Raw genomic sequence first — 17,436 nt, forward strand, 5'->3', positions numbered from 1 at the left:
TGAGGAGCTATAGTTATTAAATGCCATATTCAACTCTTGTTATTAATTTTAGAATAGTTTATTTTATTATTTTTGTGGTTCGTACAGTAGCTTTGAACTTGATGAGCAGTGTTCAGTTGAGGATATCTCTCTTTCCATTAGTAAATTAAAGTTATATAGTAAATCAGAATATTTATAAAAAAATATAATGAACCAGATTGTAGTCTTGGTTTTAATTTCAAAAACGTTTTAGTAAAAACAGAAAATGAATAAATATTCAAATAAGTGACATCCTGTAAGATTAAAGGTATGGTCTTGTATTAATAATTTTTATGACAAATATATAAGTTTATAATTAAATATATAGCAACCTTGAATTATTATAAATTTAATTAAAATTTTTTAAATAGAGATGAATATTGCGCTGGAAGCAGATAGCTATTTTTATATATGTGAATAAAAAATAGTTACGCGACTGTCTTTTGGTAATTAACCTAAATATTATTTTTTGTTTTCTAAATATGTACTTCTCATTCTTAATGTGAAAATTAATTTAAAAGCCATGCTTTTCAATGCTTATGTTCATATTTTTTTATTGTATAATAATTTCGAAAGATTATTTGTTGACCTTGAACATTAGAGGTTGTATGTATTGATAGATATGCCATAATAAATGTAGCTGAAATGTTTAACATGCCTTATTTTAGCTAATAAAAGTCAGATATCAATCATTTTATTTTGGTTTAGTAGGGAATCTAATCAAAATTCAGCGAACAGCTTCATTCAATAAACATATATTTGAATCTTATAAGGGCGACGTAGAAAATTCATGATATGTTTGTTAATATTTGTCCTATTTAGTTCATTTTTTTTTCCTTTGTTTCGTTAATTTCATATTGTCTTATACATCTGAAAAAATATACATACATTTTGAATTATACATCTATAAAGTTTAATTTTATGCATAACTTTTTTTCAGCTGGATAAGTCCAGTATTTATTAATACATTCTAAACAATGTCTTTTTGATAAACTGAGTTATAAGATTATAACAGAAAGAATAAATTGAATAATATTATAAAAAGTAAATTAGTTAGATAAGAAATTGGTTGAAAGACTAAAATATAATTTGACAACATTGTAGCAGTGGTATTTAAAATAAGTTATCCTTGAGAGTGCCCGCAATGGCCAAAATGTAGGAGTGGAATAATAAGAAAATAAACATATTGAGACTATATGGATATTTTTATTATAATTGATAAACAAACCAGAATTAAAATTATATATAAGTTACATTTTTATTTATATAGATAGTATTAATGTTTATAAAATAAAAATAAAATATTAACTTCATTAATTTTGTATTTTAGAGATTTAAAAAGCTTAAAAACGCAGGTTAATACTGTCAGTATTTAATTATTTTTGTGTTCCTATTGTTATGATCTGTTTCCTTTGTTTTATTCCAAAACTAAGTTTTATATTCATGTTTTATTCAGTCAATAAGTGTATGAAATAGCCATGTATAATTAAAATTTAATACTGGTACAGGGAATTGTTAATTTTATTATAATTATTCTTGTGTATATATGTTTAGACTACTGTATGTATAGATGAAATATTGTTTTTTCTCAAAATTAAAATTGAAAAAACAGATTAAAAATAAAAAAAACAAGAAGATAAAAGATAATATTGGTATATAAGTAGTAATGGGAGAAAGTGTGTAGTATAAGTATTTTCAGAAATAATAGCAATTTGAGAATATAGTAATATTTTTTTATAGTTAATTTATTAATATTTACAACTGTATTATAATATATGCAATCAGTAAATTTTATGTTAGTTTATAATGCCATTAAAAATGTGGAGAATCTATCCTCTGAAAGAACTCCAATAACATTTTTTGAGGTGAGGATTTCAAGGCCATCTTCTTTTCAAATAACTAGGAGTGTAGTAATATTAAAATTGTAAAAGAGGGAAAAATAATAATATCATATCACTGATTTCCTTGAATAGTGGCACATGTGGACATTTTGTTATTTTCTGTTTGAGGTATTCCATAGACTGTACTGTATGCTGAAGTTAATTTGTAATAATTCTAATAGCTTTAGAAAAGTTTGTAGAATAACATAAGTAATGAAAGTAACCACAATTACAGTACTATCTTTAGACTACTTAAAATTCTAAGTATAATAGTATTAAAATTATGAAAGAAGGAAGAAAAAGAGAAAACATATCTATGATAATAATTCAGCGAGTAAATAAGTTAAAATTAAAGTTATGAAAAAGTGAGAAAGAAAACATGCAGTAACAAAATTAAAGAAATAATATATAATGATAATATTTATGAAAGAATTGAGATGAGAAAACTTTTGTAAGTAATTAAATATGTCAACAACTGATTCATCATTAAAAAATAAATATATCATTCCAGTTGAAAATATGTACATCAAATTATTTTTATAAAACCTGAATATTTGGGAAAACTTTCTATTCGCAAAATAGAATAAATAAATTCCTACTAAAAATTAAATATGTAATACAGTTAATAACATAGAAGTTATTTTGTTCCAAAAAGTAAAATTATTTGTAAACATGTAACAATTGGTACAACTTAATTTAAATAAATGTAGACATTTTTTTGGGTGATAAATTTTAAGTTTTATGTATTGCCATTTAGAGTAAGGATCATAAATTCTCTTGAGTAAAAACTGCCGGGATGATATTGTACTTGCACCACATTTCTAGTATAATCCATATTTTTTGAGTTTATCTGTATTTTCTTTGTATGTATTTTTTATTTTTGTTTGATGTTATGTTTTGTCCGTCCTGTTTAGTGTTGTCAATTATTTAGGTAAAATAAAAAGTGAATAAATTTTGTTTATTGATTTCAGTCATTATTATTTTATAAAAACCTTTCAGTATAGCAACTATTAAAAGGGAGTTCAAATATAACATGTTAATTTTTAAGATTTTGAGTTAATTTTTAATTGAAAAAATAAAAAAATAAAATTTTCTCTAACTCCATCTCACCAGTTGTTTCTGTAAATTCTCTCTGACGAATTTTATTTTTTTAATATACCATTCTTAGTTATTATTATCTTTAGTATTATTTTTGTAGAATTGTATATATTTTTGTTGTATTAAAGTTTTATATGAAATGTTATTTTTTATATGAGAAGATGTTAAGGGGTGCGGTTGGTGAAGAACACAAATAAGTAAAAATTTAATTATTAGTGCCAGAATTTCAAGCCTTCATCTGGGCTAAGAATAAAAAAAATTATAACCATATTGAATAAAAGGAATTAGATAATGATTGGGAAAAAAACAAAAAAAAAACTAACATTATAATTACAGAATATTATTGGAAGACATGTATAGACCAAGTATATTATAAGAAGATAAAGGTTGTATGAGAAAAGTAATAATAAAATTAAATAAGAGGAAAGAGGAAATAATAAAATACGTATGAAAATCTAGTTAGTAAATATATGTACAAAATTATTTAAAATAAAGTTATGAAAAAGTGGGTAATTAAGTATATAAATAAAATAACAGGATTAAAGAAATAAAATATATAGTTATATAATCAATAAGAATAAAGAATTATGAGAGATAGTTGACCGTGGATGATGAATGAGGAGAAGATGGTTGGGGGTGCGGTCAATGAAAAACACAAATAAGTACGATTAACATAAAATAAGTTAATACGATTAAAATAAGTTAATCGTACTTATTTGTGTTTTTCATTGACCGCACCCCCAAGAATAAAGAAATATGAATATTTTAATTTAATATTAATTATTTAAAATAAAGGTAAAAAAAAAAATATTATAAAAGTTATTTTAGTTTTACTATTTATGTACTATTTATTCCTAAATATATTGAGTTTTTAATAAATATTTAGGTGCTCTTTTAAACAGAACTGTTCATTAAAAAAAAAAAAAAAAAAAAAAAAAAATTCTGCCCTCCTACAACCTGTGGAGGACCTTGGGTAAAAATGTACTATTTTGTTGACTCATATTTATGCAAAGAGATGATTTTGTTGTAATCTCGCTCATCCACCAGGTTTTTTTCCCCCAATTGAGGGTACCCACTTCAAAGAGCCTGAGTGTGCCCTTTGGGAGTCTCCCGGCTCCAAGGTTGATCCACAGCTGATATAACAGAATCGATAAATATCTGCTACAGCTGGACTCAGTGACTTATGCACTTTGACACCCCAGTCGCCTATGTACTCCTAATTATATACATAATCAATGATATTTTTAAAATATAGCATAACATATATGTCTTTAGCTGTTTGTTTTTTAAATTTTATGTCATCCTAAAAATTTAATTATAATTAAAAGGGGGAATTAAAAATACAAGTCCATATTTGAGCTAAAATGAGTTATTGGTTCAATTCAGCTCTTTAACTGGTCCTGCTAAATTGGTGGTTCTAAACCACGCTGGACCCAGTCAGAAAGTGAACCATTTGTGGGTCATCTCCATTCCTGAATTGTGACAAAGGTGGGTGGGGTCCTTCCAGGAAAATGTACAAAAATCGGGTTGTTTACAAGATCATTTTGTGGTACTGTTATTTATTTCAACTAATACTCTGACACCAGGAAAGCTAAACCATAAAACAGTTATTAGGACTCATTAGGAGTCCTCTCAAAATATATTTTACCCAACACTCCCTTGCCCTGTTCCCATTAATCTTGCAGCCCAGCTTTGGTCTTCGGACCGTCTGTTGGGAACCCATGGGCTCTAACTAAATAACTTATATTAGAAGAAGATAGTCAATAAAGGTACAAAACTTTATTGACCGCCACCCGTGTTATCTTCCAACAATGTTAATAACTTATAACCATAAAAAAAAAATTTAATTTTATATTTGGATCAAAAAAATACAAAATTAGTTTTGTATTCTTTATATTTATTGTTAAATTAACTAAAGTATATAGTTGTTAATGTATGAAATAAGAAAAGTCCTTATTTTTTTTCTGTATATTTGTAATAATAATAATAAAAATTGGTAATATTTTCAACTATAATGTTATATTTACATAAAATATATATATATTTTTTCATTAGCCTTTTATTATTTGATTGATTCATCATTATGTGCATTCTTTTTAAAATATCTACAACTTTTAAATGTTTGGAATTTTTGTTTTTTATGAATCATATTGATGTCACCTGAATATTAGTACGTCAAAAATGGCAATCTTATCATAACATTTTCGTTACTATTATGAAATACGGTTATTTTTCAACTGATGATAAGATAAAGATTAGAGGTCATGTGATGTAAACGTGAGTTTATTTGATTATCTCTTGTATTATACAATCTTGTCATTTTTTAATTATTAATAGTTATGTTTTTATTTAGAGTGGTATTTAGTTAATGTTAATAATAGTGTAATGTGTTACCAGTTTAAAATATATTTTTAAAATGGTTCATACTGGGGTAATTATTACATTGTTTAAACTATTTAATTCTACCAATAAGGAATAATTTTTTATAATAAAATAAATTAAATAATAATAAAACATTTTTTTAATTCTAACTATGGCAATATTAATAAGTACCTAAATATCTTATTAAATGAAACACGTTTATCGGAAACCATCTTTCATGAGATCAATAAAGGAGAAAATGAATTCTTTTCTTATAATAATGATCTGTGTAATTTTATCAACAATAAAGAGGTGATCTTTTGACATAAAATTTTGAATTTATATTACACAAATGCTCCTTTTATCATGGTTATTAAAATAAACACTCAAGGTGATCTTAACATCTTTGCAACGAGTATAGCCTAAATCAAGTATTTACTGATCGTAATCATTCTTTTTTTTCATTTTATAAGGATATAATTCTATCATACCGGTTCCGTTACTATCTTAAAATCAGAGGACTACATCATGATTAATTATTTTGATTTCTGAAGTACTATCATTGCAACATTTTTCAACAACGAGCCGAGTGTTTTATTTTACCGGCAGTAGAAAAATTTCTGATTTTATATTTATTACTTTTTTCATTTTGCTGTTGAAGATTTTCAATAAAGGACATGGTGGAGGTAAGGTGGTATTGTTGTTTGTAGTTAGACTAGAAAAATAGTTCCTTTGGATATCTTGTAACTGTTAGATAAATTCCTGTTTTATGTATCATTTTGCCGTTGTGTATCCATCCAATTTTAAAATTGTTTAATAGTGAAAAAATAGAGAATTTAGTACTTCTGATTTTAGAATTGAGATAGAAATTTTAATTTATTATACGTCTATATACTTATTTCTACTCATTTAATACAAAATTGCTTAAACATAGCATTGAACTTTTGTTTATCTGTCGAACTGTAGATAGATGTTTCTTTTTTTCGATCAAAATCTGTTATGGCAAATTTTTTTAATTTACTAATATTACATTTTACCTCTTGATTTATTATTATTATCTATTTTTTATTTGTTAATTCTTTTTTTTTTTTATTTCTTTTCCTCTGTTGCCCACTTTTCATTTCCTGTAATGTTATTCTAAAGATACTTGCCCTAGAATCAGTGGCGGTTCCTGAGTAACAATAATGTGGGTTCACCCAAATAAAATTATGGTGGTAAAAAATTTTATGAACACTTGCTTCTCTAAATTTTCAGAACAAGGTAAAAATTCAATGTAAAATACCCGACACAAGTAAATACGGCTTATGTTTTTTTGTTTATATTGCTTCTGTTAATACAGTGTAAAGTAATCAGTTTCCAAATAAATAGAAGAGGCTAAAAGGACTGTTTATAAACAGTGCCGTCTTTATTTAGGAAATAAAGAGTAACTCATTTCTTTTTTAAAAGCTCATTGATACGGTGAAAACAAATAACGTTTAATTATATTGGAAATCAAATTAAGTTTTGCTGAATTGTCTATTGTGAAAAATATTTGCACTAATAACCATGCACCTGGCGCTTCAAGAGCGCTACTGAATTATATGCAAGTTGCGAATATAGTAGCCAATACCCCCTCCAATGTGCAACCAGTCCCCTCTCCGCGTACCTAGCAAGATCAGAGGGTACATTGACATTATGAATGTGTTCCATTTCTGTTGATGTACTTTATCACAAATGAATATTTTATATTTTTTTCTATTACTGTTAAGTAATTGTATTTTTCTTGTACAAACCGAAAGCTCATTTACATTAATAATTTATTTTTATTACATTTTTCAAGTGAGACTACTGATGTCCTACAACTTAAGGAACAAAAAAAAAATTATATGGGTGTAAATTGATCTTGTGATGTGAGATGAAACAGAATTGGGTATGGGGCAATGCTGGTCAATTCTAGCAGAAGGATTTTTCTGTTGTAATAGGAGGTTTAAGGAGATTAATAATGGCGGATGTGGCGATCCGATCGAGTGAGCTCCTACTTATTTCATACCCTCTTATTATAATATGTAATATTTTCATGCTAGAATCAACTTAGGAAATAGCTGTTCTATTCTATTATTATGGCACTAATATTTTCTACTTTAAACTATAAGAAAATTTTTAGTTGACATCAAAAGACCCATTCCTAAATTATTTTGCGCAACCCTGGTTGAAAACCACTGTTCTATATGCTTTAACTTATCTCTTATGTATATTAATTCCAATTTTCCGATGATTTTTGTCATTATTTTTCTCTCTTCTATCTTAGATATTTATTGGAAGATTATTGATTGACCGTGTGTATAGGTAAATGGAATATGGTCCGGGTGCGGTCAAAAAAACTTGAATAGTAAATAATTATACTATTTTTATTGAGCCAACGTTTCGCCTCACGTTGCAGGGCTTCGTCAGGGCTAAAAAAGATAAAAACACTTGACATAGTTACAAAAAAGAAAAAACATAAGTGGAAAATAACAGGAGTATACAATGAAAAGTAAAATATAATAAAAAAAATTAAAGGTTGTAAATAGTAAATGAGAAGGGTAATAGTAACAGATAGATAAGAGATAAAATAAGAGAAGAAATATTAAAGAAAGTACAAATTAAGAGATGAAAAAAGAAAAGAATAAAATCAAATGATGAGATAAAATAAGAGAAGAAATATTAAAGAAAGTACAAATTAAGAGATGAAAAAGAAAAGAATAAAATCAAATGATGAGACTCATTATTTACTATTTGAGTTTTTTTGACCGCACCCGGACCATATTCCATTCACTTAGATATTTATATGTTGATTTTAATACAATTATTATGAATTTTATTATTATTTAACTGTTTAAATATGTCAATTATGATTTATTTACTTAAGAGGCTTTATAATTATTGTTACAGACTACTGGCTCGAGTGCTTATCCGAAAAGAGCAAGTACTGAGGCTTTACATGAAATATTTTTAAAGGTGAAAATATTTATACTGTATGTATTTGTAATTTCTTACTAACATTATTTTTTTATCAGTTCCATTATTTGTATTATTTTTTGCTTTTAATTAATTTATTATTTAAATAAAATAAGATTGTTTTATTGATTTATTAAAATTGTATGATAGTTCTCTTTTGCATATCAAGCCTAAAATTAAAATAACCCATTAACCACAGGTAGTTTGTTAAAAACGAATGGCCAACTTTTTGTTTTACTTTTTTATTTCTTAGCTTGTAGTGTTTGTTCTTGACCATTATAATCTAATACCATTATCTTCTTATTTATGAAATTTATGCGGCAGTGTTAAAAAGAAAAAAAAATGAGGATTTTTCTACCTAAAGATGATATATGGTTTTATGATAAATTGGTATATTTTATAATAGTGAGTAGAGTAGTGTTTCAAAAAAGATAATAACATCAATTGATGTCCAACAACTGTTACATATAAGATCATAACACTAAAAATAATTTGAGAGAATCTTTTCTACCTTATCTCAGTTATAGTTCCTTTCTTAACTTACCTTTAAAACATTTCCTAATAGTAAATAGTAGCAAGTGGGACAGGAAGGGGTATACTTTCAGTTTTAGTGATCCCGTTTTGAACAAAAAATTTATATAGGCATTTAGAAGGCAATTAAATTCCTTACAACACACAAAAAAAATGTTTGTCGATTGAGTATTAGAAAATTTTGTACCCATTTTTTCAAAGTATTAGATTAAGTTCTCATCTAATCAAAGTATTAATAATCTTCATAACCACTAATAGTTCCTATGAATTTTGAAAATATTTTATTGCATACAGAAAATAAAATAAATAAATAAAAAATCTTAGTTATGTTAATAAACACAACCCAGAACAGATATGAAAGGTTACACTGCAGGTTACAATTGAAAGAGCAATAGAACATCTGTCATCATCTGATTGAACTCATAATAATATATATATATATATATATTTTTTGGGGGAGGGGCGACTCCCATTAAAATGCAGTTTGCCAGTACATGGTTACATAAACCAGTGGTGTATATTCTACAAGGATAATAAATTTAAAATCATTTATAAAAATTAATGGTAAACAATACAAATAAGTTGAGCATGCTTATTAAATTTCTTATAATTGAAAAAAAAGTGGAGAAGATGGTCAGGAGGAAGTGCGGTCAGCAATTAAACAAAAATATTTATGAGTTGATTAATAACAATAGAAGTAGATATTAATAGATTGGTAATAATAGAAGTAGATATTAGTAGATTGATAACAATAGAAGATGTAATATAATATTATGGAGATAAAAAGATATGTATAAGACAAGATATGTAAGTAGTCTTAAATACTGAAAAATAATTCAAATCAACATAATAAACTGGATGAAAGAAAAATGAAATATATGATACAATGAGTCAGTAAGTTGCATATGTGTATAAAAAAATGTCAACATGAATAAATATTTTTATATATCTCCCATCTTCTCCACATATTAATCTATGGTCAACTATCATTACATCATTAAAAAAAAAAAAAACTTTACTGCATCTTTTTTAGTAAGAATAATGTCAACTGGAAAGAGTGGGATAACGGAATCTAGCAAATCATTTAGGACAATATTGGTGTTTGATGTAGAGAGTATATTATTTGATGTAGAGAGTTTATTCACCAACATTCCAATTGACAAAGCCCTCCTTATCGTCGAAGCCAATTGGACATCCATTGCACCCCACACTTCCCTTAAACATTTTTCCTACCTTTAATCCCTTCAACTCTGTTGTAAATCTGGTTACCTTACCTTCCAGGGTCAGTTCTTTAACCAAATTTCAGGGCTGGCCATGGGAAATCCTCTAGCTCCCAATCCTTCCAATATTGTCCTAAATGATTTGCTAGTTTACTGCATCTTAAAAACTTTCAAGAGACAAAAAATATACATCTCATTGAGAAGTATCTTTATCTACGTATAAGATTTTGAGTTACATGCACAAATAATGGTTTAAGATTCAGTTCTATGGGTACTAACAGAATAATTTATTAACATTTGGGCTGATGTTATCAAACTTGGGGATGTATTGGGTTCAGTTTTCTTAGTTTACGGGAGAGTTTGATAAAAAATTGTAGCAATCCTCTAATGCCATCACAAGCTGTACAAGGCTTCTGTGGGTCCAAAGTGTATTTGTGGGAGCAAATATTAATAATGATTGAATATTTCCCTGAAAGTTTTAGTTGGACAATAATTCTGAGATGAGCTATGCGATAGCTGATTATTCACAAATTCTCGAACTCACAACATTTGGGTTAGTAGACAGAAGCATTGCCACACAGCTACCATCGCCCCCATAGTATTATAGTAACCCGGTTATAATGAAAGCTCAATCAGATGTTACTATCCAGCTTGATCAACTTTAAAAAATATTGTTTGGGAAAGAGAGTATAGATCATACTGAGTATTTTTACTTACCAGGATAATGTTGACTTTATTACATTATATCCCACATGAATATCTGCAACTTCTAATCTTACCATAAAATGTGGGGTAATTCGTTGTAAAAACAGCAGTCGCTTATGATATCTGGCTTGTATGTTTTGACTAGGCCTGAGTAGAGCTTTTCTAATGGAACACAAAATTATACTACATGTCAAAAAAGGTATATGTAAAATTTCAAAAATAAAAAAGTAATAATAATATGAGGAGAAAATGGTTGGAAGTGCGGTTAGCAGAGAATACAAATTAGTAAAAACTTATTTATTAGTGCAACCAGAACAAAAAACAAGATAACCATTATGAAGTAGAGGAAAGCAGAATAACAAGAAATCAAGAAGATAACAGATAATATTGGTATATATGTAGGATTGAAAAAAATGTATAGTTTAATATTACAAGAATATTGAAACTGTACAGGAATATAGTAATATTAAAATTAAGATTATCTATCTATCTATCAGTAGGCGCTACAACCCTGTGATGGATCCTGGCCTCCTCTATGAGCTTCCGCCATTCGGCTTGGTTTTGGGCTGCTGCCTTCCAATTTCGGACTCCAAGCAGGTCTCGTGTGTCTTGTACCACGCCTTCCATCCACCAGAGCTTGGGTCGTCCAACTCTTCTTGGGCAAGGGATTTCTTCTTCCATGACTCTTTCCGGAATTTTGCTGGGACTCATCCATGCAACATGTCCTGCCCAACCAAGCCATCCCAGTCTAACAAAGGTTATAATATCTATATCCTGGAGCAGCTCATAGAGTTCCTTATTTTTTCTTCTTCTTCAGCCTTCCTCATTGCTTACTGGCCCATAGATTCTTCAAAGGATCTTCCTCTCGAAGACCAACAGATTGTTTCTATCCTGTTCGGATAGGGTCCATGTCTGGGAGGCGTATGTTAGGACAGGCCTAATTATAGTTTTATATAAATGGACCTTTGTTTTCCTGCTAATGAGCTTGCTCCAGAACTGTTTTAACAGACCAAAATAGCATTGGTTAGCAGCTGTGATCCTTCGCTTTATTTCAGTGGAAACATTATTTGTTGCTGTGACCTGAGATCCAAGGTAATAAAATTAAGATTAAAAGAAGAAAAAAAACAACAAAGATATGAAAATCAACTTGTAAATACATGTAAAAATTCAAAATTATTTTAAATTGAAGTAATATAAAAAAACATATGTATTTTTTCTTCTTTCATTGTTAATTTTAATATTACTATGTTCTCATATAGTTTCAATATTACTGTAATATTACACTCTGCATTTTCTTCACTACTAATTATGTACCAATAGTATCTGTGATCTTAGGTTTCTAGTTATTCTGTACTTCCATTTAATCATTATGGCTGTTATCTTGGTTTTTTATTCTTAGTCCTGATGAAGGCATGAAATTCTTGCCCAAACCTTGGTACTAATAAATAAGTTCTTCCTTTTTTTTGTTCTTCACTGATCACACTCACTATCATCTTCCTCCCATTTGTAATCCATGGTCATCTATCAATTCATCGTTATTAATAATAATATTTTATAAATTGTCAGGTTAAAAAAATTAATATTATTTTTATATATATATATGTATATTTAGTTGACTGTAAAAATTTAAATATAAGAAGATGGTCAGGGTTGCAGTCAAAAAAAGAACAAATAGTTTTTAACTATTTTAATGTCCTACGTTTTGCCCCACTGTGCAGGGCTTCATCAGGGCTAAAAAGATAAAAAAAAAAACTGAGAATATTACAACAATAAAATACAATAAGGTAATTTAAGCTAGTAATTTGTGACAAATTTGTCCTGATTTGTTATTTGCTCATTTATTATCATTATTATTATTTTTATTTATATTTATCCTTTCCAGACGTTTATTTAATCTCTACTTTCTTCTTCTTTTTTTTTTTCCCATATTGTTTTTGTTTTATGTACATCTCCTGTACTTTTTTAACTGTATATTTTACGTATTTTAAAAAAATTGTTACTCTTGCCATTGTTACTTATTTTTTATTCTTATCAATGTTTATTCAAGTTTATTTTATGTCTTCCTTCCTTTTATTTATATGTAATTTCTTATCACTTTATTTTTACATAATATTTATCCTACCTTAAATTACCTTATTGTATCTTATTGTTGCAATATTCTCGTTTTTTTTTTTTTTTTTTTTTTTTTTTTTTTTTTTTTTTGTTTTTTGTATCTTTTTAGCCCTAATGAAGCCCTGCAAAGTGGGAAATTAAAATAGTCATAAACCATTTGTTCTTTTTTTGACCGCAACCCTGACCATCTTTTTATATTTATTATTTTTTTCATTATTAATTATTATGGTCACTGATTTGGATAAGCTAAGACTGATGGAAATTTCATTGTATCAATGAATTCATCAAAAATAACACTTGTGATTATGCAAATTATCATTTTCAATGAAATCCAATTATTTCAATGAAATGTAGTCATATATATACTTTAATACTATTTTAAATTTTTGTATTCATTAGTTAATTACAAATAAAGTTTTACTAAATGAATAACGGTTGTGATATAATTATTTTGTTTTCAGCATGCTAGCACAAATGTAAATGGTGAATGGTATATGAATGGCAGTGATTTCATTCGTGGTTTTTTGGGTCTATTTCCAAATGAAAATTTCAATGAATCCTCTGTGCGACTCCTTGCGGGTATTGTTGACACAAGCAAGGATGGGTAAGTTTACTTAATTTTATTTGTTCATTATAAATATTGTTTTTATGTCTTTTATTAATTTTCTAAATTTTTTCTCTCATTTTCACAGACTTATATCATTCGCTGAATTTCAAGCATTTGAGGGACTGTTATGTGTTCCAGATGCTTTGTATAGAACGGCTTTCCAGCTGTTTGACATTAAGGGAAAAGGGGTGATAACATTCAGTAAGTTAAAACATCTTTTTGAATGAAAACAGTTGTTTTCATCAACATATATAAAATTCAGTTGTTAATTTTTACGTTCACTTAACTATATATGGAATATGTAGTCAGAGAAATGTGACAAAATGTTAAAGAATTTTTAGGAATAACTAAAGGAAAAACATTGAAATATCTGACTTGAATGGGAATAACCGAGACTGCCTGATCTTTACTGATTGCATTACAGCTTTGTTACATTTTGTTAAACTGTCGTACTCTTGACAGGAAAAAAATTTATATTTGTTATTCCTGCCTCAAGAAACTTTAAAATTGAAATTTTTATAGCACAGAAAGTAAAATTTTTTTGTCTTGGTTTTTTGGAATAGCAAATGTAAAATTATTGTATTGTCTCAAAGTTGAATTTTTGTTGGTTTTTAGCTGCAATGGTGCTACAACCCGGTTTTGGTCTTGGCCTTCTTCTGTCATCAGAATCTTGTGCTGACGCCTCTCTTAGGATATTGTTAGTATCTCCTACCATACTTTCTGACCAACTCAGCTTTGGTCTCTCTCCTCCTTGTTCCACGAATTGGTTATGTTAGCTGGATTCCTATATCTGGTATTCCACCTCAGCTTCATTGTTTCTGACAACAGCCTCCAGATTCATTGTACAGCTATTGGTTAGTACACCTCTTTCATTCTTCTCCAACTTTTTTACCTCTGAAAATGGGACAGAACTTTTCTTTTGTAGGTCAAGATTTTTTTTACAATAGCCCTAGAGGTCCAACACCCAGGTCCATAGAGAAGCATGGTGTACCAAAGTTTTATCCTTCATTATGCTTCCAGTGAATTTCATTCAAATAAATTACTTATTTGTATTAAATGTATGAGTTAGAATCGTTATACAAACATTTATTTACAGAAAAAATAAATACAGGTCTGAAATACTAAGTTTTGTTATACTTATTGAGGGTGTTATCGCAAGTTATTATCTGTGGATACAAACTATTTTAAGAAAAACCTGCCTTTGCTACGTTAACAATTGTTCTTAATAGATTCCCTTTTTAATTTTTTTTTTTTTATATCTTTCATAAGAACCAACACTAGTCCATAGCAACTCTATTTCTCCTGTCACAAATACAAAATATTATAAGTGGACTCACTGTAGTCTCTCCAACGCTGGGGTTCACCTAGAAGGGAATAACTGCCACTCTCTTGAGAACCTTCTGCCTTATTCTGACGTTGAGCTAAGAATCCCTTTGTTCGCCCTTCAAGGACCCGAAGGGTGAACAAATGGATTCCTCAAAGGGGATTTCTCCCCACTCTCATTTCCACAACCTTCTTGGCTTACTTAACTGTCATATATCAAGTAATCCACTGCATATTATTTCAGATGAATTCTCAGATGTGATTCAGAAAACTGAGCTGAACCAGAGGCTGCCTTTCGATATGGATAATGAATTCATCAAGCTTTACTTTGGAAATGACAAGAAACGGTCTATGAGCTATGCAGAATTCAGTCAGTTTCTTCATGTAAGTCAATGTTAATTGGTTTTAATGATGAGAGATAGTTGACCATGTATGAATTATATGAGGAGAAAATGGTTGGGAGGTGCGGTCAAAATATAACACAAATGAGTTGAATTAACTTATTTAATCGTGCCAACGTTTGGGCCTGAATTTCTAGCCTTCATCAGAGCTAAGAACAAAGAACAAGATAACAACCAATGAATACAAAAAATAAAATATAAACAGAATGACATAAAGTAAATAATTGTACAGAATTAAATCAATAAAATTAAAATGATGAAAAAAGTGGAAAATAAAATGTATATATAGGTAATTGAATAAGTTAGTAAAAATATCATAATTAAGGAAATAAAATAAAAATTTGAAGTTATTTAATGCAAAGGAATATGAATATTTTAGTTAATTAATAATTTAAAAATTAAAATTATGGAAAGAAAAAATAAATTTGAGAGAAAGAAAATATATGTTTCTAATGAAATATGTAACTGTAAGATAAAGAAACAAAATGTGAAGTTAAGTTAGACAGACAAAAGAAGTGAATCGAAAAAAAGTATAAAAAACATAACAATAATAATATATGGTGAACATAACTAATAGTGATAAAGTGTGTAGAGAAACTAAAAATTAAAATTATGGAAAGAAAAAATAAAGTTGAGAGAAAGAAAATATATGTAACTAATGAAATATGTAACTATAATATTAGATAAAGAAACAAAATATGAAGTTAAGTTAGACAAAAGAAGTGAATAGAAAAAACAACAAAAAAATCATGGGTATGAAAAATTAAGAAAAGAATTGAGAAGGAGGGGGGGGGAGTAAAATACATTTTTTTCTTATCTTTATTTTACCCCCATTCGCTTCTGTATTCTTTTCTTAATTTTCCTTGCCCATGATTTTTTTGTTTTTTTTTTCTATTCACTTCTTTTGTCTAACTTAACTTCATATTTTGTTTCTTTATCTAATATTATAGTTACATATTTCATTAGTTACATATATTTTCTTTCTCTCAACTTTATTTTTTCTTTCCATAATTTTAATTTTTAGTTTCTCTACACACTTGTATCACTTCATAATAACATACATAAAATTTACTAAATTTATAATTATGTACAGTTGTAAAATTCCAGTAAAGATAAAAAAATAAAATATAAAACTACGAAGGCTGTCCAGAAAGTAACCGATGTTTTGAAACAAACAAATGGCCTGTTGTTTCGAGCCAACAAAAACCGAATCACAGACCATACTTCACAAGTGGCGGGATTTTCTATTACAGGACACATTTTGACGACTCACAGAGAGCAAAGTGAGGAACTCACAGCTGGATGTAGGAATGTTCGTACTCCAAGATGGCGGCTCTACCCCCACCCATCGTCACGATAGGCCAATATGTCTGTTACATTCTGGATAGCCCTTGTATTTTGTACCTTTATTAACTGCTACCTGTGCTGTCTTCCTACAATGTACTTCATACGGTCAACTATCTTCTTCCAATATTATATTATATTATTATTTTATGTATAATCATTCTATTATATATAAAAAAAAGAGCCCGTTTTTTATTTACAACTTCTAGCTACAAAATTTATTGAATCAGTCTTTATCCAATTTTAACTAAATCATCTTCATGACATAACAAAAGCAATTGATATAAACAGCTAATATATAAAGCTGAATAGTTCATTTGAATGCTCTAATTTCTGGGACCAACAGTCCAATTTCAAAAATTATTTTTCCATTACATAAGCCATTTGAGAATGGCTTTTGTATTTTAAAGATAAGAAAAGTGTTGTGGGTATATACATCAATCAATCTGAAAAGTATTAATTTATGGAATTTCATAACTAAGGATGCAGGTTCACTACAACTTTATTAAGTTAATTTGCCAGACTTAATAGTCTTCATTGGGCTTCAAGAAATCTTAATGTGAAAATTAAACAGAGTTTTATTTTAATATTGTTATAAACAAAAAATACTAACTATTCTTATCACATTATTTATAATGACTCGTACCTGTAAACGAATAAACGACATTAAAAACTTATTCATTAAATCATTCCTTAATAGTAATATAAATAACAGAATAGCAATAACTAACCTCAAACAACACCCCATATTGTTCCTCCATGCATTCTATTGGCAGTTCCCCACACTATAGTAAGACTATAGTGGTTGTTTGGTAAACTTAAAATTCAAAATTAAAAAAATTAATTTCCTATTATATATA

General features: G+C 27.9%; 1 protein-coding gene and 1 long non-coding RNA gene across 8 annotated transcripts in view; one reads left to right on the top strand and one right to left on the bottom strand.

The window, feature by feature from the left end:
* aralar1 (calcium-binding mitochondrial carrier protein aralar1) overlaps nucleotides 1-17,436 on the top strand; it is a 68,708-nt gene that overhangs the window by 10,786 nt on the left and 40,486 nt on the right. For 3 of the 6 annotated variants that reach the window (XM_014418871.3, XM_014418872.3, XM_014418873.3), the window contains 4 exons: nucleotides 8,268-8,333; nucleotides 13,363-13,505; nucleotides 13,594-13,709; nucleotides 15,076-15,215. In XM_014418871.3, the coding sequence (XP_014274357.1) occupies nucleotides 8,268-8,333; nucleotides 13,363-13,505; nucleotides 13,594-13,709; nucleotides 15,076-15,215 (465 nt within the window). Of the gene's footprint in view, nucleotides 1-5,322; nucleotides 5,428-5,882; nucleotides 6,044-8,267; nucleotides 8,351-13,362; nucleotides 13,506-13,593; nucleotides 13,710-15,075; nucleotides 15,216-17,436 lie in introns of those variants that run through there. The other 3 variants (XM_014418874.3, XM_014418875.3, XM_014418876.3) reach the window with 3 other exon arrangements.
* LOC106679620 (uncharacterized) overlaps nucleotides 870-17,436 on the bottom strand; it is a 25,553-nt gene continuing 8,986 nt past the window's right edge. Inside the window, exon 3 of one of the 2 annotated variants that reach the window (XR_010844526.1) lies at nucleotides 870-888. This is a non-coding gene — a long non-coding RNA (uncharacterized lncRNA). Of the gene's footprint in view, nucleotides 889-12,291; nucleotides 12,311-17,436 lie in introns of those variants that run through there. The other variant, XR_010844523.1, reaches the window with a different exon arrangement.

Source organism: Halyomorpha halys, unplaced genomic scaffold (assembly GCF_000696795.3).
Source record: "Halyomorpha halys isolate HHAL.00 unplaced genomic scaffold, Hhal_1.1 Scaffold211.1, whole genome shotgun sequence".
NCBI lineage: Eukaryota > Metazoa > Arthropoda > Insecta > Hemiptera > Pentatomidae > Halyomorpha > Halyomorpha halys.